Below are 23,177 nucleotides of genomic sequence, written 5' to 3' on the forward strand. Positions count from 1 at the left end.
TTTAGTTGCTGCTTCCATTATTATCTTTTGCATTTTATACCTTTCTGAATCAAAATACTTCCATAAAATGCCAAACATGTACTGTGGCACCACACCAGACATTTATTTTGTATAAACATAAATAACAAATCTTTAGGATTTTTAAAACCTATCCAGGTTGTACCCTTGGTGACTCTGTCAGTCAGTGCTTCTTTCATTATGCTTTCAGACCCGGCCTGTTCCTTTCACAGTTCATGCGATTGTTACTTCTTCAGATCTGGAAATCAGCCCAACTGAAGTGGATTTTGGATACTGTACTATTGTAGAAGCTGTCCAGGCATCACTTCAGCTAACGAATAAGTCTATACTGCCCCAAGACTTTGGATTTGTTGGAATCCCTGAGGTACACAAACATCAGTATGTAATAGACCTGTGAATATATAAATGTTTGTAAAATATATTATTTTATTCTGCATGAAGAGCAGATCAATTATATCTGGTTCATTTGCATGTACTGGTGTTTATCACAGGAAGTATCACACTGCTTAAAGTGCCCATACACTGAAAGACCTGCTTGTTTGATGTGGTTGCCAAAAAGTGGATCTTTCTCCAATGTGCCCATCTGAGTTGGGCATTCGGATTGATCTGATCATTTGGGCCGGAGGCCCAACAATCAAATCACAGTAACAGGATGTAGGACGTTGGGGCTGTCAGGGACCACATGAACAAGTCGATGCCCTCCTTGTCTCAATGGGATTTTTAAACCTGCCCAATCAACATATGCCTGTTTTTTGGGCAAATATCGGTGGGGTAGGCCTCTCTGATGGCCCCATGCACTGGCTGGTAAGCTGCTGACTCCATCTACAGCTTTTATCGCTCTGTGTATGGCCACATAGTCTGTGTCCCTATGGAACTGTTATCATGTCCATCATATTATTTGGCAAGATTCTGCAGACGATATTAGGCTTCATTATTAATCCTTTCAGAGTGCCGTAGTCCTAAGGGACATTATATTGTGCCCATGGAATTTGTGCAGAGCACTTTGCTGTAGGACCAAAATTCTTCCAATTCCAGTATTCAAGTTTAGCTAACTCCTTTAGACAGGCTGTCACTCCTGTGCTCCTGTTGTAGCACTACATAACCATATACATCATATAGAATAATGGAGGACACCTTAAACTGTAGGTCTTTGCTGCAAATTAGTGTTTATTGGCGTGTTCTGAATTCGTGTTTCATACTGAAATAAGAAACTTTCTAAATATAATCAATTAAAATTATGTACTGTTTCTGAAATAATCAAATTACATTACTATTTCCCTCTTAGCTTCTGCCTCTCCATTTTCTCCTCATGTAGGAGTTGGGTCAGAATTTCATTGACAGTTATATCTAATATATCTTTTGGGGTGCTCCCTTTCCAAGCATATGTATTAGAGCTAACAAACAAAATCTAACAAAATAACCAACTGCATGTAGAGAGAAAGGATTTCTGGTAATTTTAAAATACTGAGCTTTAATATGTTCCACATTTAAATAATGCACAAGCTGGGGGGGTTCCAAAGGGGACACACATACCGCACCCACAAACCTACCTCCATCTGTCACTAGTATCCCAATCATACTCTGTCACCATGTTGTACAGGGTGTTTAAAGGAGAAGGAAAGGCTAATAAAGAGTTAATCTCAAGCTGCAGGCATACCTTCGTTGTCTCAATAGTGCCCTTATGTCTTCCCATATTTCACCTGCCCAGATGATCAGAAGCCAAACAGGAAGAAAAAACACTGAGCTGTGTAAAGAAAGTTCCCATAATGCCTCACTCCTGCACCGAGACCAAGACCAAGTGTACATGCTCAGTTTATAAGACTATGGGGCACATTTACTAATCCACGAACGTCCGAAAAGCGTCCGAATGCATTTTTTTCGTAATGATCGGTATTTTGCGAATTGGCGCTGAATACGAAAAAGTCGAAACAATTCACGAAAGTCGTAATGGCTATGCAAAAGTCGCGACAATTCACGAAAGTCATAATGGCTATGCAAAAGTTGCGACAATTCACGAAAATTATAATGGCTATGAAAAAGTCGCGACAATTCACGAAAGTCACAATGGCTATGAAAAAGTCGCGACAATTCACAAAAGTCATAATGGCTATGAAAAAGTAGCAACAATTCGCTCAAGTCGTAACGGCTACGAAAAAGTCGTAACGGCTACGAAAAAGCCGCAAAATGTTTCCAATCCGATTTTTTCCCATTCGGGATTCGGATTCGTAAATTAGTAAATCAATCCTTATAAGTCAGCTTCCTGCTGATTGGCTCAGATCCATATTCCTAAGGGGGGGGGAGTGAGTTCTTAGCATTCTTGAGGGAGGGGGGAGCAGGAAAGGGGAGACAGCGGAGAGCTGTGTGTCTCTGGCACAGGAATTACAGACCCAAGAAATCTTTTGACAGAAGTCAGTGCAGCATTTTTGTGAATGCTTATGGCTGTATTTACATAGACCTTTCTGATAAAGCTTACTTAGTTTTTACCTTTCTTTATCCTTTAATGCTCTTGTTGCATTTTTGGCAATACGAATGAGGTTAATATGCTATTGGAACACTGTAAATATACTTATGGGGTTTCAACCTTACACTGCTAATGCAAAATAACATATCATAATTATATAAAATGCCGTGTATATTGAAAATGAAACTGTGTCTCTAGGGTCATATTATGAAAAATGCCGAAGTACTTGCCAGCAGCATTTGTGCTTTAATTAAGGCACAAATTTATTTCGGTGCAGTAAACTATAGTAACCAGTGTGCTTAGCCTAACTTGCAATAAGCTCATTAATGCTGATTGAGTTTGCTCCCACACTGGTACAGATTTACAGCCCTTATTCTAGATGATTTTCATATTTGCAATAACGTTTGACCAGTCCAGTGCAATTAACAAATGCAGCAAAGAAAGAAACTGTTGGTTTTTATCCTTTGCTTTATTAAGTATATTTATTTTACTTTCATTAATAGTATGTAGAGATTCAGCCTAATGATGGATTCGGAACACTGCTCCCTCTGGAGACTGTGAAGTTGGATGTTATATTTAGAGCAGAAAAGGCCAAAGAATATAAATTTGAACTAACGTGCAAGTCTGCAATTAACAGGTAAAATATTTTTATGTACATTGTACCAACATATTCTGCAGTGCTGGGTTACTGGGCAAGTGACAATAAACATACTTTAATTATATATGATAATTAACTAATCATTAATTTGGCCAAACTGATTACTTTGTTTCCTTTATGTGTATTGTTAGGCAATTCAAAGTCTCTTGCAAAGCCATTGGGGTCCATCCACCTTTAGCGTTGTCTCACTCTTTGATACAATTCCCTGCAACAGCTTTAAATGATGCCTCCATTGCAACATTACACGTTATCAATTCACATACCAGCCGTAATGAGTTCACCCATCCGGTTCCAAGGATTGGTAAAGGAGACATTGCTCCTATTGGACCCACATCATTTGAGTTCCATGTACCAGAAGATTATCCAATCACCATTTCCCCAGCAGTCGGCACTGTTCTTCCAGGACAGGTAAACCAGTAGAGCTGTTATTGCTAATGCTCTGTACAAATATACGTTATGCAACATAAATATTTGCCCTCATTTTTGATGGAAAAATGTACCCTCCTTTATAATTAGATTCATTTTCACTCTGTCTATTAATTTTCAGTACAACATATGAACATTGTTTATTCTGCATAGAGAGTCTTATTTAAAATTATTGTATTCACTAAAGCAAAGTAAAGGATATGCCCAAAAGTTTTGCATCTGTCCAGTATTTATAATCATAATGGCTATTAAAAAGCCTTTAAACATACTGTTATTTCATTTTAATTGTTGTCTGTGAAATTTCTCACAATTCTAAATTAAGCTCCATCGTCCCCCTTAATATATATATATACAAACAAATGCAATGCACACAAAAATTTAATATTTCACCCCATCCTTATATTTATATCTTTATCTCTCTCATGTAAAATCTTACTGGCATCACTATCAGTCCCTGTTTCAGTACTGAACTGCCCCCATCAGCTGTACTCTTCCAAGTGTTTAAAATGTGTATTCAATACCCTTGGCCAGTGCAGAACTGTAACCTGCAGCTCTGATTTTCTTTTAGTTAGTAAAAAACAGCACCATATAGTATAGGCAGATACTCGTATATGCTCTACACATATACATTGTAATAGAATAACTGTGAATAATACTAGGACTTTTATATTGCCCTCTTGTGGCACAAGAACAGAAAGTTCTATCTGACTTGTGGATGAAAGGAGAAAATGTTCAGACTGAGGGACTGTCATTGTGCCTGTAAAGAGAATGAAAAACAATTATACAGAATTTATTTGAGAATACTTGTAAACAGTGTATCACTTATGTTTCAAGTTTACGTTGCCTGGTGCAGGGAGTGTCAAAAGTCTGTCATTGCTTCTGATTTGTACACGGAAATATTATGCAGATGTTATGATTTCTTACAGGGCATCACTGATTGTTTCATACATAATGGGAAAATGGTGTTCAAGTTATCTGTGTATGTCTAATAGACACTGTAAATAGCAGATCACTGTGATCCAAGGAATTTAGTTGCCTGCAAAGTTGTTTTATTCTTTCTGACTGTGTGTCAGATTGTTTTAGAATAATTCAGTTTAAATGTGGCAGTGTAGTGAGAGGATTGCAACCAAATATGCACTGAAAGGTTCATTTATCAAATCATTTGAAAAACAAGGGTTGATGTGTATCCAGTTTTTCAGATGCTTTGGTAACCAAAGGTCCAAAATGTATAGGCACTTTATATATTGCTGCAGAAGTAATTGCATTGAAATGTACAAAAAGCTGTGCTTTAATGAGTTACTTGCATGTAGAATAGGCATGGAATCACATTATATGAAGATCATCTCCCCAGACTCAATCAAATATTTTTACATTTATTTTTTTTCTCTGTAATAATAAACAAGTACCTTGTACTTGATCCTAACTAAGAAAAAAATCAATCCTTATTGGAAGCAAAACAATCATATTGGATTTATTCAATGTTTAAATGATTTTAGAAGACATAAAATATGGAGACCCAAATTACAGAAAGATCCTATATCTGGAAAAGCCCAGGTCTCAAGTATTCTGGATAACAGGTCCAATACCTGTAATAATGTTTTATAAAAGTGGAGTGAGCATGATAGGCTGTTACAAAACATTTGTTTAAAACTGACAGTTCATCTTGTGACACCTTTGCATATGGGCTTCTGTACATTTTCTTTATTAATGACATATTTCATGTACAAAATGGCTTTAGGAAGCATTCACAAACAAATCTATTTACACTTTAAATACTCTGCCTCAGAAGTAAGAAAATCTATACACTGAAAGCCAGCCGGCTGCATGCATAATGTTGCTGTGTTGCTACAAACTGAACAATTTTTATTTGGGTTATGTAATGTGGGGTGTGGGGTAATGTGGGGTAACACCCAAAATGCATGGGTTTTGAATTGGTTTTGTATGGACTTAAATATAATGCACTGATAAAAATTCAGTTTGATTTATAAGCTACATTTTATGTAAATAAGCTGCTATGTAGCCATGGGCGCAGTTATTGAAGCTGAAACCAGACTGCAGAGCACACATTTACATTGCTGATAATAGAAACTCTGTGTAAAATAGGACATTTGTTATACAAAAGTGGCTAAAAATTGCTATGCACATATATTACTGTACAAAAAGATACATTCATACATTATGGAAAAGGCCTTCTGCAGGAATACATCTTTTAAATATTATTTCTCTTTGGAAAAGAACAGGTTGTTTCTACAACTTGACACTGTGGGTATTTAGCAGAAGAGTATTTTGCCTTCAGCTTTAGTCTTCAAAATAGATTTTGTGTCTTTCCAATATTTGCCTATATGTAGGCGCCATGTAAGTAACAAAAAAACTGAATACAGAATTGTTTTGTGGTTTTACATTTATTAAATTAAGTCTCAAGAAAAAGGAAATTCATTGGGGAGGGTGCTAATATGCTGGATACCCCCTCAGCAAATATAATCATTAATTATATAGTAAAAATGTACAAGCCCTGGGGAAAAAAGTAGCTCAGCACCATGTTGGCATGTTTCTTATCTTTCTCAGTCCTCCCTAGTGCAGACTTAGGGTGAAGACACACAGAGCTACTTTGTAGCAGCTACTTGTCACAGCTCCTAAACCCCAGAAAATACCCTGCCACGGACAATACTCAGAATAGCTTCTGTTAAAACACACGTAGAGACAGTCATTAGTAAATGATTAGCATTGTCTCTTTCTGTAGCCATGAAAAGTAGCTGCTACTAGTAGCTCCGTGTGTCTTCACCCTTAGGGGCATCAAAATGTAAGCATTTGTTACTGAAATTCTAGTGGACTAGCATATTTAACAAAAAATATCACAGTCACAGTCTCATTATGGCATGGAAAAAAAATCACAACTGTTTCAATAAACGTGTAAAAAAATAAAATTAAAATACAAGTTGCTTGAAATCTTCGGAGACAATCCCCACTTACGTCTATAGAAACTTGGCGGCTGTTACTAGCTGAGTTTTTTCATTTGAATTTTGGGCGTTTTTTTTTCTTTAATAAACCACAACTATTCAAGTTTTCTGAAAATACTTTCATCTGTATTTGCATTTTTGTTTTTTAATAGCAAATATAACAAAATTTTAATAAATCGGCCACATAGACTTGCACAGTAGAACATGCACAGTAGATCAAAATCAAAAAATTGTACTCTACTGCACAAGTGAGAGTCTGCCAAAGGATGCCTCGTTAACATGCTGGCACCCCGACAGTAAATTTAACTTTCTTTGACCTTTAACGAATGTGTGTTTTGATGACATCTCTTTGCAGAGATGCAAGATCCAGGTTTCGTTCCAGCCTTTGCTCTCACAAAAGGAAATCAGAGAGGAGGCAATACATATTGTACGCCGAGCTACTGAAGCTCAGGCCACTATGGAAACAGAGGCCACACAGATGTTGGAGAAAGAAATGCAGGTATGCCATATATTGGGCACTGTGAAGGTGCCTTCACTAAAAACTTGAGTCTGATACCCATGCACCAGTGCCAAGTTGCAGTCACATGGGGCAGATTTATTAAAGTGTGAAATTAGAGCTCACCACAGTAAAATGCCCCCACTCTCTTTTCAATGCTCTGGAATTATTAGAAGGGTATTTAACAAAGTGCGAATTCTAACTTTTACTTATTGATAAATACGCCTCTAAAAATCCCATAAGAATGCATAGAGAGTGGGGGAATTTTACTGTGATGAACATTAATTTCACACCTTGATAATACTCCTATTATGTAAGACCAAATTGCCATAATGTGCTGGCTTGTTAATGAAGTCTCTGGATTGCCTGTAAACTGAGAAAAATGTTAAAAAATAAAAAATCGTGTTCCTTTGGCCTTCTTCCACTTCTTATCCAGGCTAAGGATAGATTGATAGATAGGTACATTTTGTCACTTTAAGTTTAATTAGTGCTTTCCTATTAAAAGCAATGAAGAATTCTTATCACTGAGACAGTAAGGTGTCTCTTTCCACATGATCATTAATCTATTGAATATGTTTCTTTTTAACAAGCTGGTATTTGGCAAAATTTGTTCACCCTACTCTAACAAAGTTAAGTGACATGTAAAACAGGTTGTGTGTTAAAACATAACAAACTTTAAAAAAAAGCAACAGAACCTGTGCATTGTTTGGGTCTGCACGAATTCTCAACAAAGTCAAAGCTAATGTACAATATCAGACACAGAAGAGCGCTTATTCTTGGCCTGCGTTTATCCACAGGCCTAGACTGAGGCGGTGCTGTCCAACTTCTACACAAGAAGTTTGTGTAGAAAATCAGCAAGAATAAATATGGGGAGTCATACTAGTAAATAGAGACACAGAAATTCATAGCATTTCTAGAATATACCAGATGTTAGAAATCTTTCATATTAACAACGCTGTTTTGTGGCTATTATTTAAAGGATTTCCTTGCATTCTTTTTCAGGGTAGAAAAGAAAAAAAAGTAATGTCTGGAAAGAAGGAAAAAAAACCTCTCCCTTCCCCAAAACAGCACCCAAAAGAAAAGGGCCCACAGCTGATGCATTCAGTTCCCACAGAGTTACCAAAACCTGAAGACATAAAAGTCAAGTAAGAATGTAACAGAATTGCTTACAGTTTAGTCGGATGTTGCTTTTCAGGTTTGTGCCCCAGTAGGGCCCACCAGAGACATTGCACATGCAGCGCATAGGCCCAAAAATAGGAGAGTGTATGTGGTGCATGTCCCAGATGAAGGGCAGACTGGGGGGTCCCAGGTGCAGTTTTTGCACCTGGGCCTGTGGTCCCCTAGTTATACCACTGCAATCATATGTCACTTTAGCTCTCTACAGTTCTGTCTTACTACCTGAGCTGTCTTTATAACAGAGAATGGGCAACAGAAACCCACAACTTATTATACTGTACAACAAAGTAATAACAAGCAACCAGTGCTCAGTGCTTTATATGATACATATATTTCCTTTATAGCAATGATGTGCACTTGTATTGTTCTCAACATTTGGTTTTCAATTTCAGTTCTGATGAATATGCTGCTGCCCAAGAGTCCATCTATAGAAGATTTATGGGAAAGTTTGAAAGATATGTTATACCATGTTTTATTGCCATTGGAGACACCAGCAAATCCAAAGATGAAAATTTCAAATTCAGGTGCGTAACTATATATCAATATTTGGAGGTACAAATGAGACTGTTTACATGCATGAAAGATCACGCAAAAAAAACAAAAAAAAAACAGACTTCTGGTTAGAGTACATTAACTTTCAATTTTTATTTTTTTTTTAAAGATGCATCTTTATTTACACAAAAATACAATTTTGTTGCAAAAAGAGCACAGGTTTTTTTGAGATTTATTATGAGAAATCCGAGAGCAAAAATACACCTAAAATATACACATCTAAAACCTGCCAAGATCATGTAGAAGTCAGGTTAGCAGGTTGTTTGCACACTGCCTTCCCCATAAAGGACATGGAACATGGACAAGGAAAGTCTAAATATGATAAGGAGTCCAGGGAAAGGCATTCCTTATAACAGCCTGTCACTGCCATAGTTTTGCCCCTCAGATTTTGATCCTTTGATTTGCCGATGCTGGAAGAATGTAACGAGTGCTTCCCCATAACTCACCGCGCTGCTCTCAAGACCAAGACTGAGATACATGCCCAATTTCATTCAGAGAATGCATTCTTAGGAGCTAATACATTAAAGGAATGATAATTCACTTTCAAGATGGTTTTTGCAAAAAAAAATTGTAGTGATCTGGGAGAGGGGAAATGAGCCACTTTGTTAAAACAGCCTTTCCTTTTCCTTTAAGTAGATGTTTTACAAAAGATCAGAAATTCACATAACAGTAAATCATAGTAAATCTGAAGTAATTTCAGCAACATCTTTACACTCTATTCTCATTAACCAGCTGTATCTGTTTCCCACTGCTAAGCAAAGTAACAGTTTTTGTTAAGACCCACACTTGTATATTAAACATTACTTAAAAGACTTGTAACTGAAAGCAGTTCTAATGTGTAGTGCTGGTGCCTTCTGAAAGCTCAGACTCAGGCACAATGCACTGAGATGGCTGCCTACACACCAGTATTATAACTAAAAAATACATTTATCGGTTCAAGAATAACATTTGGAATGGTAGAATAAATTATTTGCAATTTACACAATGTAATTTAGTAATAAAAATGAAACCATGAAAATCATGATAGAATCACTTTAAGGGGCACACACAAAATTCAGTTTCCTATAATGATTTTCATCCTTTTTCACTGGTCTGTTACCTAGACAGAAACATTTGCAGTATTAAATAACTTGTATGTTATATGTAATGAATGGATAAAGGAAAAACTATTTTTATATAACCCCTTTTTTTTAATTCCAACAGCCATTATAATACCCTGTATCTGGAGCTACACTGTCCGGCTATAGCGCCCCCTCTTATCATTACCTCTGAAAATGGAAGGCATCTTATTGACTTTGGAGAAATAGCAATAGGTACTGCATATTTTAATTAAAAAATTACTCTTTAACAACCATCAGACAAATCATATTTCCATATCATCATCTAATGAAATAATTGTAAAAGCACAATATTGTTTTTGAGATAAAGCAGGAATGGTGTATGGTATGCACTCATTTCTTAAAGGGCAGTACACACTTTATAGAACATTGTCCTGAAATAAATCTGTAGGCAAACAGGATACTTCAAACATGCTTTTGTAATAACTACAAATTATACTGTTCTTATTACTACATATATCCCTACTGTTAGAGATAGGCCAACTGATAATTATAAAGAATATTAGAAGTCACTAAGTAGTTCCATGACCTATAGCATTGTGCCTTATGTTCAAGGAACTTCATCTTGATTTCCAATATACTTACATTTATAGCTGGGGTACATGGGTATTTAGCAGGCTGGTAGTGCAGTTTGGGTTTGCAGAGCTGTTGCTTGTGGTTGTTACTATGGTGCAGCTTGATTCAGATATTCTGTTCATGTTTTCTAATGCCAGTATCACCTACTCCTCTTCTTTCTCGTGCCTCCAATGATATCACATCTATGTTACATTCAGTAAAGTAGGTTGGACATTTGATAAAAGTTGTGGGTTAGGTGTGGGTAATTGCATATATATGGGGGGTGTATTTGTAAAACAAAATGCCTGCTAATTTTTAGCAAGCCTGCTTAGTTAGTATAACCAATATGTTTCTCGCCAGGCTTGGGACTTTTCCACCTCTAATCACAATTTAAAAAAATCTCATGAGGATAATGGGATTGCTAAACTGAAGGCATATTAGCATTTATTTAATCAATAGAATATATCAAATTAATGGAAAAAGTACTAATAGGATGCACCCACTGAACTGCCTGTGGCCCTAGGGCCTAAGCAGGGATTATAATCATGATAATAATATTGTTTGATCACTTATAATGTTCCTTGAGGTAGCCACTATTTATTTTTAATAGTGACATTTGTTTTTGTTTTTAATTTTATTGGGTGTCTTATTTTCTCTTGCTACTTAACTTTGCATCTGCTCTATTGAGTTCTTAGATTTTATTTTAGGCAGACATGTCAACATGAGTTTCCTGTTATATCACTGCAAGCTCCTAGTATAGTGAAAGTATCTTTCCATGGTGGGCTAGTAAAGAAGTACTATGCATAGATATGTACAGTGGCTTGCAAAAGTATTCGGCCCCCTTGAACTTTTCCACATTTTGTCACATTACAGCCACAAACATGAATCAATTTTATTGGAATTCCACGTGAAAGACCAATACAAAGTGGTGTACACGTGAGAAATGGAAGGAAAATCATACATGATTCCAAACATTTTTTACAAATAAATAACTGCAAAGTGGGGTGTGCGTAATTATTCAGCCCAATTATTCAGCGAGTCAATACTTTGTAGAACCACCTTTTGCTGCAATTACAGCTGCCAGGCTTTTAGGGTATGTCTCTACCAGCTTTGCACATCTAGAGTCTGAAATCCTTGCCCATTCTTCTTTGCAAAACAGCTCCAGCTCAGTCAGATTAGATCGACAGCGTTTGTGAACAGCAGTTTTCAGATCTTGCCACAGATTCTCAATTGGATTTAGATCTGGACTTTGACTGGGCCATTCTAACACATGGATATGTTTTGTTTTAAACCATTCCATTGTTACCCTGGCTTTATGTTTAGGGTTGTTGTCCTGCTGGAAGGTGAACCTCCGCCCCAGTCTCAAGTCTTTTGCAGACTCCAAGAGGTTTTCTTCCAAGATTGCCCTGTATTTGGCTCCATCCATCTTCCCATCAACTCTGACCAGCTTCCCTGTCCCTGCTGAAGAGAAGCACCCCCAGAGCATGATGCTGCCACCACCATATTTGACAGTGGGGATGGTGTGTTCAGAGTGATGTGCAGTTTTAGTTTTCCGCCACACCTAGCGTTTTGCATTTTTGGCCAAAAAGTTCCATTTTGGTTTCATCTGACCAGAGCACCTTCTTCCACATGTTTGCTGTGTCCCCCACATGGCTTGTGGCAAACTGCAAACGGGACTTCTTATGGTTTTCTGTTAACAATGGCTTTCTTCTTGCCACTCTTCCATAAAGGCCAACTTTGTGCAGTGCAGGACTAATAGTTGTCCTATGGTCAGATTCCCCCACCTGAGCTGTAGATCTCTGCAGCTCGTCCAGTCACCATGGGCCTCTTGGCTGCATTTCTGATCAGCGCTCTCCTTGTTCGGCCTGTGAGTTTAGGTGGACGGCCTTGTCTTGGTAGGTTTACAGTTGTGTCATACTCCTTCCATTTCTGAATGATCGCTTGAACAGTGCTCCGTGGGATGTTCAAGGCTTTGGAAATCTTTTTGTAGCCTAAGCCTGCTTTAAATTTCTCAATAACTTTATCCCTGACCTGTCTGGTGTGTTCTTTGGACTTCATGGTGTTGTTGCTCCCAATATTCTCTTAGACAACCTCTGAGGCCGTCACAGAGCAGCTGTATTTGTACTGACATTAGATTACACACAGGTGCACTCTATTTAGTCATTAGCACTTATCAGGCAATGTCTATGGGCAACTGACTGCACTCAGACCAAAGGGGGCTGAATAATTATGCACACCCCACTTTGCAGTTATTTATTTGTAAAAATTTTTGGAATCATGTATGATTTTCGTTCCACTTCTCACGTGTACACCACTTTGTATTGGTCTTTCACGTGGAATTCCAATAAAATTGATTCATGTTTGTGGCTGTAATGTGACAAAATGTGGAAAAGTTCAAGGGGGCCGAATACTTTTGCAAGCCACTGTAAATGTGCCATTTTTCCTTAAATGCTTTTTTTTTGTGCCAACCATAATGTTTCTAGTATTTAATGGAAGCTTTCAGTGATGTAATTATATGTTTCCTTATAGGTCAGAGAGTGGTTAAAAGAGTGGCTTTGCAAAATATCTCTCTGGAGCCTGTGGAAGTATCCTTAATGCTTTTATTTTATTTACTTTCTTATTTCTGTATGAAATATATTTCAGTATTGGCTTAGTTCTGTATTTACGCAAGGTGCAGAGCACAGCCAATTTGCTGGGCAGAAGTTCTCAAAGAATAAGCTCTCCCTCTCTGCCTGGAACCCATTAAACTCTTCCAGTGAACTGATTATGCAGTGGAAACATCAAGAAAAGTAATGAAGAAACATAGTAAATTAGGTTTAAAAAAAACACATCCATCAAGTTCAAACTTTTATGTCTATATATAACCTGCCTAACTGCTAGCTGATCCAGAGGAAGGCAAAAAAAAACCTTCTGAAGCCTCTACAATTTGCTTCAGAGGTGTAAACATTTCTTCCTGACTCTAAGATGGCAATCAAACCAGTCCCTTAATCAACTTGTACTAAAAGCTATTTTTAATAATCCTGGATTTTCTCTCTTGCTAAAACGCCATCCAGACCCTTCTTGAAGCTATCTAATGTATCAGCCAGTACAACTGATTCAGGGAGAGAATTCCACAGCTTGTCAGCTCTCACTGTAAAAAAACGTTTCCAAATATTAAGATGGAACCCTTCTTTTTTCTAATTGGTGGATGCTCTCGCATCTGCTGAAAGGAGTTTGTGGAAGGCTACAAACTCACAGAAAGGGACCAAGTTGCAAACTTTTTCTGGAAGCAATGTTGGCACAAGAACTATTTTCTGTAGCATAAACAAGATGATTTTCCATGGAATAGCAGCACAAACACACAGGCCTTAGCTAAGCAGAGTCAGCTGGAGTAGTGAAAAGGTCTCTGCCAAAACACAATGTAGCAGTGGAGTAATGAGCCACCATCTGGGAGTCTGATGGACACATCTGGATTTGGAGGATGCCATGGGAATGCTACCTACCTGGATGTTCAAAGTCAACTGTAAGTTTTATTTAGGAGGAATAATGGTTTGGCTGCAGTCAAAGCAACCTTTTTAATGCTACAGCACACACTGTTATTTTCAACAATTCCATGTTTTCTATCTTGTGGCAACAGTTTGGATAAGGTGCCTCCTGTTTCCCCTGTGCACAAAGTAAAATGAAGCCAGTTACAGTACATGCTGGGATTGATTAGTACAAAATGTATTCCTTGACATTTTACTTTTCAGCTTAGTGTTTCCATTTTAAACCCCTGTGGGCCCTTCATGCTGCTGAATCCTCTTTCCGTGGTGGAGCCAGGGGCTAACTGCTTCCTTCTCATTGCCTTTTTACCTGATGAAAATAAAGTTGTAAGTATTTCTACAAAGAATGTGATGCACAGCTCAAAAATGCAATTAGGCAAAACCAGGTTGTAAAAATGCTTCAGAACTATGTTTATTGTTTTTTAAAAAGAGAGAGATGCACTTTTTTCTAGATGTACAACAGGATACATTTCATTCTACCTCATTCCAGCCAAATGATTCTAGCTTTTTGTGGGTATGATCAGTGACTAAACAAGCCTGTTGCCCCACAAAATAAGAAAAGATATTAGGATATGCTCTAGTTTATTGTATTATTTTTTTTGTGGTTGTCAGGGAGAACTGCACTTATCAAAACTGCCTTCCCACATGACATTGCCTCCCCTCCAAATTATTGTTAAAGGACAAGTCAACCCAAAATATAAATGTTTGCCTAATGAAAGGAAACATAATTCTAAGCAACTTTGCAATATACATTCATTACAAGTTTGCAATGGTTTTTGACTTTTTATATATAATTGCTAGTAAAAGCAGTGTTTCCCAGTCCTTTTTTATTCTCTGCCCTGGTGGCTCTGGCGTTTGAAACAATGTAACACAAGGCAGCAGACTGACAGACCTGTCATGCTGGAGGAGACTGGCTTTTGCAACATTGTTTAAAAAGAAACAAGCAGGGGTTGACATGTCCTTTAAATATAATATTGCATTTCAGCATTTTCCAGCAAAATTCTTTCTTTGTTTAGTTCTTTGAAAACATGAAAGTTAGCTGCAGACATGCCACACTGACACTCTCTATCAAGGGTCGTGCTTTAACACCTTCTGTGTCCTGCTCCCTGGAAGGCAGAATCCTGGACATGGGATATGTTTTGGCAAATGACAGTAGCAGCACAACATTTAAGGTAATGGTGTAGCTTTTCCCCTCCCTGAAATACAGGTACTTAAAACAGGACATAATCTAAAAGTGGTAGGTGTTTCCACAGAATACATGAAGTACCATGAGAGAAACCATGAGACTTGTCTGTATATGATGCACCAGGCAACCCAGGCAACCTGGTCGGCTTTGCCTGCCCCAACCAGCAAGACACCCCCCCCCCGTGTGGCGGGGTTGCCAGCCTGCTGCAGTGGGGGGAAAGGACCCTAGGCAGGTGCCTCTTCTGCCGGCCCCTTCTAGTTGATCCAGAGGAAGGCAAAAAACCCCATCTGGAGCCTCTCTAATTTGCTGCAGAGGGGAAAAAATTCCTTCCTGACTCCAAGATGGCAATCGGACCAGTCCCTGGATCAACTAGTACTAAGAGCTATCTCCCATAACCCTGTATTTCCTCACTTGCTAATAATCCATCCAGCCCCTTCTTAAAGCTATATAATGTATCAGCCAGATTCGGAGAGGGAATTCCACAACTTCACAGCTCTCACAGTAAAAAATCCTTTCCGAATATTTAAACGGACCCTCCCTTCTTCTTAACTATTTTACTATAATTACTATTTAAATATTTTTTTAGTAGATTTAAGGTAAGAGATCCAAATTACAGAAAGACCCCTTATCCGGTAAACCTGAGGTCCCAAGCAATCTGGATAATGGGTCCCATACCTGTACAGGTCAGGTCCAGTCTGGGATTCAAAATATGCCTTGACATTTCAAGTACGCAGAGGCCCAAACAGCCCCCCATCAACCCAATTAGGCATCTTACAGCAGAATTCACATTGTTAGAATTCACAGATTGTCAGTCAGTTCCTGGATATGATAACTATAAAACTGTTCAGATTGCTTTCCATTATTGTGGGGCTTAGGGCACACAGGGCACTGAGCCATATGTTTTGTGACCCTCAAAGTAATGGAAGGCAATTTGCTGCAGTTTTCTGTGTTTTATCAGCACAGTTAAAAGCAAATGTACCATATTCTAAATAGGAAAAAAGACATTTTCTATGAAGAAAGTTGATGTTCACTTAGTTATTCTATAGAAAATAAAATAGGAATAGATTTTTCTGTCTTGATTGAAAAGCATTAAGCATGTGTATAATATTGCCCCTTTGGACTACAGTATTAATGTTTTATCAGTTTTTTTCCACCCTCCTTTAGCTACAGAACACCTCTACAGTTCCAGTGACATATTCAGTAAAACTGGGCAGCCTTTCTGTCAGCAGATACAGTGAACTCCAGAAACTTCCTCCTTTTATTACCTCTCTCAAAAGGCCATCGGCTTTAGTAGGTAAATATCATTAAATGTGTGGCCTGCTTAGATATATAAACTATATGTGTTTGTTTTTCACTTCTAAAACAGACCATTATTGTACCAGAGGGTTCAGCTGCTGCAGGTATTGCAAATTAGGAGAGATGGGTTTGAAGTGATTATTGTCATGAAGCAAATTTTAAAGGAAAGCTTTATCTAAAATGCACATTATTGCTGCCTGATACAGCACAGCCTTTGTATGATTCATGCTTGTACAAGTCATTATTCAATGGAAAGTGTTTTGAAAACCTTACAGCCACTGTGTCTGTTGCATGGGAGATATGTACGCGGGTGGCTTTCACTTTCTAGAAAGAAAATGGTTTACATAAGAAGGCATAATAAGATATTATCATCACACTGATTCCTTTTTATGAACCTCATTTAATGGCAAATACAAATAGGCAATGCCACCTAAAAGGTCCAAATAGTGTTTACCTGCTCAAAACAAAAAAACTAGAATTCCACTAACTTGTCTTTAATGGGTTTCTTTAATTTTCTACTTTTTACCTTCTCTGTTTTAGGCACTCAGAATTTCAATGGTCTCAGTGTGTTCAGTGTACATCCTGTAGAGGGAACTATTCTCCCAGGAAAGACACAAGATCTCACTGTTAATTTCAGCCCTGATCATGAGAGTTTCCATTACTCTGATGTTCTGACGGTGGAGCTGTTTGGTAAGGTAAGAATGAAACCGTCTTAGAGTTAATTTTTGAACATGGCACTGGCATTGTACAGTGTATGTGCCTGAGCATGGCTAAAGTGCTGGCAGACAGCATGTACAAGGGAAGACTTAATGCGGTTTAGGAGGGAGCAGGATGACCGCATTTTAGTTCACTGCCACATGATCATTATTAAGCTCAATTGCAATTGTAGGCATAGATGGTGTGTTCTCCTGGCTACTGAATTGCCTTTTAACCTGTTATGATGGCAGAAGTGTCCTCTTAAGGTGGAAATGGAAATGTCTCTAGTGTCTCCTGAAATCAGTGCTATGGGCAAAATGGAGCATGCAGTCATGCAACTCATGAAAAAAAGTAAACTTCACCTTCTCCGCCAGCAATCTGAATGTGCAGAGACTGATCAGTGAGAGGGAAATGGGGAAGAACTTGAGTATCTCAGAAATTGTAACTGATTATATTAAGAAAGATTTTTGTTTTATATTAAAGCAGGTTCTTGAGGTAACCATAGAAATTTTCTGTGGCATTTCTTATGGGACTTGGCCAGGTAGCTGCCCTGCTAGAGCACTGCATCCAATACATTCTTAAAATCAGAATTTTGTAGTTTTATGAAGAAAGATTTGTCAAATGTGCCATTCTACTAATGATCCACATTAATCACATAATCACTTTATTTATATGGTGCTGACATTCTTGTTTAATAGTAATAAATGTTATTTTAGCTTAGCGCTCACACTATCCAGATGATGGGTGCATGCAGAAATCATATCATGTATGTAGAAGGAGGCGACCCACTGGATGTTGCAGTTGAATCCCTAAGCGTAATCCCTATGGAGGAAGAAGGTAAGTAGGTTGTGCTACTGTTATGAACAGTAGCAGTTATATTCTGTGAGTTTCCAAATACAGACAAATATAGATGGTAAAGAGAGCCCTGATCAGTAGAGCTTACAATATAAAATACTATATATATATATATACACTATATTTATTAACAAGAACATAAACACAGTATCCTGTTAATGCCAATCCTTGAACATGGTATACCACATGTTTCCAGAAAATGTGCAGCATATATTAAAGAAAAACCTGTAGAATCTATGGTGTCCATGCTAACAGGGTGTGTAAGAGTATATAATCCCCATACAACTGTACAGGGGAATATTAAAATGATGACATAAAGAAGTGTTCCCCAACCAGTGGCTCGTGAGCAACATGTTGCTCACAAAACCCCTTGGATGTTGCTCCCAGTGGCCTCAAAGTCAGGCCCGGATTTGTGGTGAGACCACAAAGGCCCTGGCCTAGGGCGGCACAAAATTAGGGGCTGCCCTGCCACAACGAAATTGCGACTTTTCGCTCCCATACAGAGAAATGGGGATTTCTCCCCACAGCTCCGTATGGGAGTTTAAATGCCTGCGCATGCGTGCTGCTTGTGGCGGGGGGGAAGAGATGTTCGCGCATGCGGGATTGGGGAGCTTGTTCGCGCGTTTTTTGAATGTGCTCGGGAGGGGTGGGGGGGGCGAATGGGGAGCAGCCTCAGGCGCCCCAAATTTAAATCCGCCGCTGCTCAAAGTAGGCGCTCATTCTTGAATTTCTGGTAAGGAGGCAAGTTTTGGTTGGATAAAAACCTAGTATAACGCCAAACAGAGCCTTCTGTAGGCTGCTAGTCCACATAGGGGCTATTAAATAGCCAATTATAGCTCTTATTTGCACCCCCAGGAACCTTTTTCTTGCTTGTGTTGCTCCCCAACACTTTTTCCATATGAATCTGGCTCATGGGTATAAAAGGTTGGGGATCCCTGACATAAAGTAATGATATAGTAAGTTGGGTTGAAAAAAGACATACGTCCATCACGTTCAACCATAATAAATATGTGCAATATTGGCATAATGACGCTGATCATGAGATGCAAAAGAAAAGTGGCCTGTCTTTATAATAGTAGTTCACCAGCCTGAACTTTTTGATAAATTGGGGAATTTTCACACTGATGAAAAGATGTGAATGTTCATCAAGCAAAGTTTATTTTCCAAAACTTGTCGTACCTCTTTAGTAAACTGTATGTTGTGACAAGTTTTCACTTTTGGAAAAAAAATGAAAATTCTCAAAACATTAACTTTAGGCCCTTAGTCATGGATTTTAGCAGTTACTTGCAAGTTTTATTTTGCAGCCATGAGATGCAGAACTGCATGGACTTTTAATAAGCGCAGAATGTTTTTTTCCATATGAGCCGAATACCACACCAGATTTGTACCTTCTTCATATTTAGATTTAAGCAGATGTGCAATCCTTGCGTGAACACAGTTTGTTATGAGACCTTCCTAGAAATATTTTTTGAGCATTTTTTTTGCTTGATACATATAGCCCTGAATTCCCTGGTATCCCTGCTTGGGAATTCAAGAACAGTGCAAACGTTTGAGAGCTTTTGGAGTTTATTAATTTAAATTCCATTCCTAAACAATGACCCACATTATCTGTAACTAGGAAATGTTTGGTAGAAGCAATCTACAGGTTGGATGATTGCAAGACCTGCACTGCATAGATACATTTAAAAACAAATATAAGTTAATATGGCAAGAGTGTTTATTTTTTATTCTGTATTAATGACTTTCTAATTTGTGCTCTTTTAGATTCAAGTGATTTGGTGAATTCACTTCTCCTGACCCTTCACTGTATCCAGACTGAAACTGCTCTCAAACCAGGAGTCAGGGAACTACATGTTGGCTGTATACGCACATCACTATTACCCACAAAAAAGGTAAATACATCATAAATATAACCTGATAGACACCAATACCTTCCTTAATGTGTGGTTTTATTAATCTTATGCATACATAATTATGTAAGGCTGGTCGCATATATTAGTCTTCAGAAATAGAATGGAAGATTTACAATAATAGGGTGCTCAGGCAACACAACTGCACTTGAATTAATAAAATTCCATAAAAAACACAAGGCACCAACCAACCTTCAAATAGCTGATAAAATCATTAATGTTGCAGTCATGAAACAATCCATCTTTTAAGAACATTGTCTGCAAACTAGTGCCATATGCTCAAGGCAATACAGTGTCATTTCTCTTTCTGGTAATGACTATGCAGCCTCAAAGTACTAAGATATACAACAGTATAACAGAAAAATAGAGAACCGTCTATGTTAATTAAAAAAGGGAAAGTTTGCCTTAAAATAAACCTTTAGTGACAATGCCAGTAGTATTCCAGGGTAAAATTGGTTTCCTGGTTCAATATTTTTTCTGGTTAATTGTTGAGGGCAATTTAAATTCCATAGAGCCAAGACAGACAAAATACTGAGAATTAAGATGTCGAAAAAGTAAAAAAATAGTTTCAGGAAGGTACAAAGTAAATCATATAATAGCTTATTTACCTATGTTATTTGTATTTATTTACAGAGTGTAGAATTCTTCTGGGAAAACATGCAGGTTTTACAGCAGAAAGGGTTTACTATTGAACCAGCTAAAGCAGCGGTAGAGCCAGGACAACGGAAATCAATATCTATACAATGGACTCCACCTGCAGGATATGATGTATGTAACAAATTTCACAAAACATCTAACATATGATTTACAAGTGTTGCTTGGTGATTCAAGGCTTTAAACAATAAATCACAGGGGAAAGGTGCAGCAGCTTAAGCAAAGTGTGGGTGTTTTGGTGCCCAGTGCCTGTGCCTACATTATTAAACAAGTCCCTAATATCTCAGATATCACCAGGTCATATGACAAGATGAAAAAGAACAATAAGAATTGTGAGAACTGCTTAAAACCATGTCTTATACCACTGACACATGTCACCATGACATGGGGGAACATATTATTTTGTTATGGGTAATATGAGTGGAGTTCTTGGAACTGGAAACCTTAAATGAGATCTACAAAAGGAAAATGTATGTTCTGTGCAAGCTGGGGTGTTAACCAGCCATATGCAATGACCCCATGAGTGTGGAAAATTATTAACTGGCTTTTACTTGCCACACTTGCCAGTTAGGTCACTGCAAAAATGGATAGATTGAAAGCATAGGTAAAAAGATGAAATCATCACTACAACCCAATTGTAAAACATGCTAAAAAGCTACTGTTCCATTGCAATTCATCATGGTGTAGTTAAAAAAATCTTCTAAATATTCTAAAATTGCTAAAGACCGGTAAAATAGCTATAGGTGATGAACTGTGTCTGTTTGTAAATTCAGTATATTTATGCAGAATGGTTAATTCATTCCTTGTACAGATGAGATTTATGTTTTTGCAGAATATACTTGTAAGTGTTGGTATCTTATAATCACAAACACAGATTTTATTTTTTTTGTTAAAAGTTTGTGCATGACATTGCCCAGACTGAAGGCGAGGGCATAGGCACCAGGGTATCACTGTTTGTGGGTGCAACACCTTTTTGGCAATGATGGACTGAGTTGAGTTATGGACACAGAATTATTGGTTGAACCAGGTAGTGAAAGTGTTGCTCACAATGAACCAACAACCTCAGCTAGCCACTGAGCCTGGCACAGGTCTGATAGAAAGCTACAGCAGTACAGGAAAACAATTCAGTGACTTTCAGACAATCCATAGTTTATAACTACATAATGCTTTCTCTTTAGGCCACTTATTTCCTCATGATTTTGCATAGTGAAGGGGGTTGGCTACAGTCTACAATGTAAATTTCATAGGACCTAATCGTATATTTTCTTATTTTCTGTGTTCCCTAGCCAATGAATCCTGCCAGAACCACAGCCAAATTGACTTTAAAAGGGGACATCACTGAACAGTACCAGGTTATTTTGGCTACCCAGGTTGTGTCAGCCTGAAACTATAGAGGATATCTGTAAATAATTGGACTGATCTGTGGGAACAAGCACTTCATTCCTGAATTTACACAATACTAGAAATACAAACCTTCCATACAAATTCCAGCATATGAAAAATGTCAATTTGAAATAAAATATGTGCAAAAAATATTTTAATTTGCAATGATCACTGAATGCCTAAGTAAAACTTATGTTGTGTCAATATGTTTGCTTCATATGTGGCCAGATAATAAATATATTTTAAATATTATTTAAATGAAAATACAGTATCTAACCATTCATATATTTTCTTTATTGTGGTGACGAAATCTTTCAAAACAGAATTTTGGGCTAAGGTACTTGTGATATATAATCTACATGAGGCTGCATGCAGGGAGAAAAGTATATTATCCTGGGGGCCATATAGAGTCTTTTTAGGGGCTTTTATGATAAAAGGCTCATTTATCCTTTAATGTCCACTTCAATTAAGGATCAAAATCTCAATACAGCCCATATCATATATTCTGGTTAACACATTAGCTCACTCTTTCTGGGTTGAGATTAATGGTTTAATATGTAAACTTGTCACCTATGGATATTTTTTATAGGTTATGATAAACGTGTCAAAGCAGTTTTCAGGTCCATGAAGAATTAGATAAAACAAATTTAAACAGCCACAAGAATACCAGGGAAATTCAGGGGCTGGGTTAATAAACATAGTTTTAAAGTAATCCCTGAGTAATTATGTGCAAGCTAGGTCTTAATTACAAGCTCAGAATGATCCCTAGATTGCCTCATGGGTTTCATATTACTTTTACTTGTGCATCCTCTTGGTTACTATCTGGCTTGTCACTGTGAGGATCCATAATTCATAATAATTTTATATATTGCACAGGCATGGCAGCATAGCAGGGTATTTCATCTGTTTGAATTTCTTTGTTTGGTTCTTTTTCTCTTGGCCAAAGTATCTGATTATTGTATTGTGACTAATTATGGGATATAACATGCTTTAGGGCTCGTACTCACAAGCATTTGCTTCCTCGCTTCCCTGTCCTGGTTCTTCTTTCTTCCGGGATAGCAGGCTGTTTATCTTTTGGAAGAGCTCCCCCTACTGGGTAACTGCAGGCACAGCCCAGTCAGTACCTTCTTTCATTCTTTTTTGTCAGCCAGCCTTAACCTCCTGAGGTCTTAATGTAACTGGCTGGGTTGCCTAGGGCTGGCTTGGCCCGGCACTGTCACCAAAACGGTAATTAAAGACACTCATTTGAAGATTGGCGT

The 23,177-nt window shown here is 37.8% G+C and overlaps 1 protein-coding gene across 3 annotated transcripts in view; it reads left to right on the forward strand.

The window, feature by feature from the left end:
* cfap74 (cilia and flagella associated protein 74) overlaps positions 1-22,070 on the forward strand; it is a 58,592-nt gene extending 36,522 nt beyond the window's left edge. The window contains exons 24-39 of one of the 3 annotated variants that reach the window (XM_031904865.1): positions 209-382; positions 2,983-3,116; positions 3,269-3,545; positions 6,876-7,019; positions 8,019-8,161; positions 8,585-8,716; positions 9,948-10,057; positions 12,947-13,002; positions 14,146-14,265; positions 14,955-15,110; positions 16,289-16,418; positions 16,961-17,115; positions 17,833-17,953; positions 19,736-19,863; positions 20,515-20,649; positions 21,822-22,070. In XM_031904865.1, the coding sequence (XP_031760725.1) occupies positions 209-382; positions 2,983-3,116; positions 3,269-3,545; positions 6,876-7,019; positions 8,019-8,161; positions 8,585-8,716; positions 9,948-10,057; positions 12,947-13,002; positions 14,146-14,265; positions 14,955-15,110; positions 16,289-16,418; positions 16,961-17,115; positions 17,833-17,953; positions 19,736-19,863; positions 20,515-20,649; positions 21,822-21,920 (2,214 nt within the window). In that variant the 3' untranslated portion in view covers positions 21,921-22,070. 3 annotated transcript variants of the gene reach the window in all.
* The last annotated feature ends 1,107 nt before the right edge of the window (positions 22,071-23,177 follow it).

This window comes from Xenopus tropicalis, chromosome 7, assembly GCF_000004195.4.
Source record: "Xenopus tropicalis strain Nigerian chromosome 7, UCB_Xtro_10.0, whole genome shotgun sequence".
NCBI lineage: Eukaryota > Metazoa > Chordata > Amphibia > Anura > Pipidae > Xenopus > Xenopus tropicalis.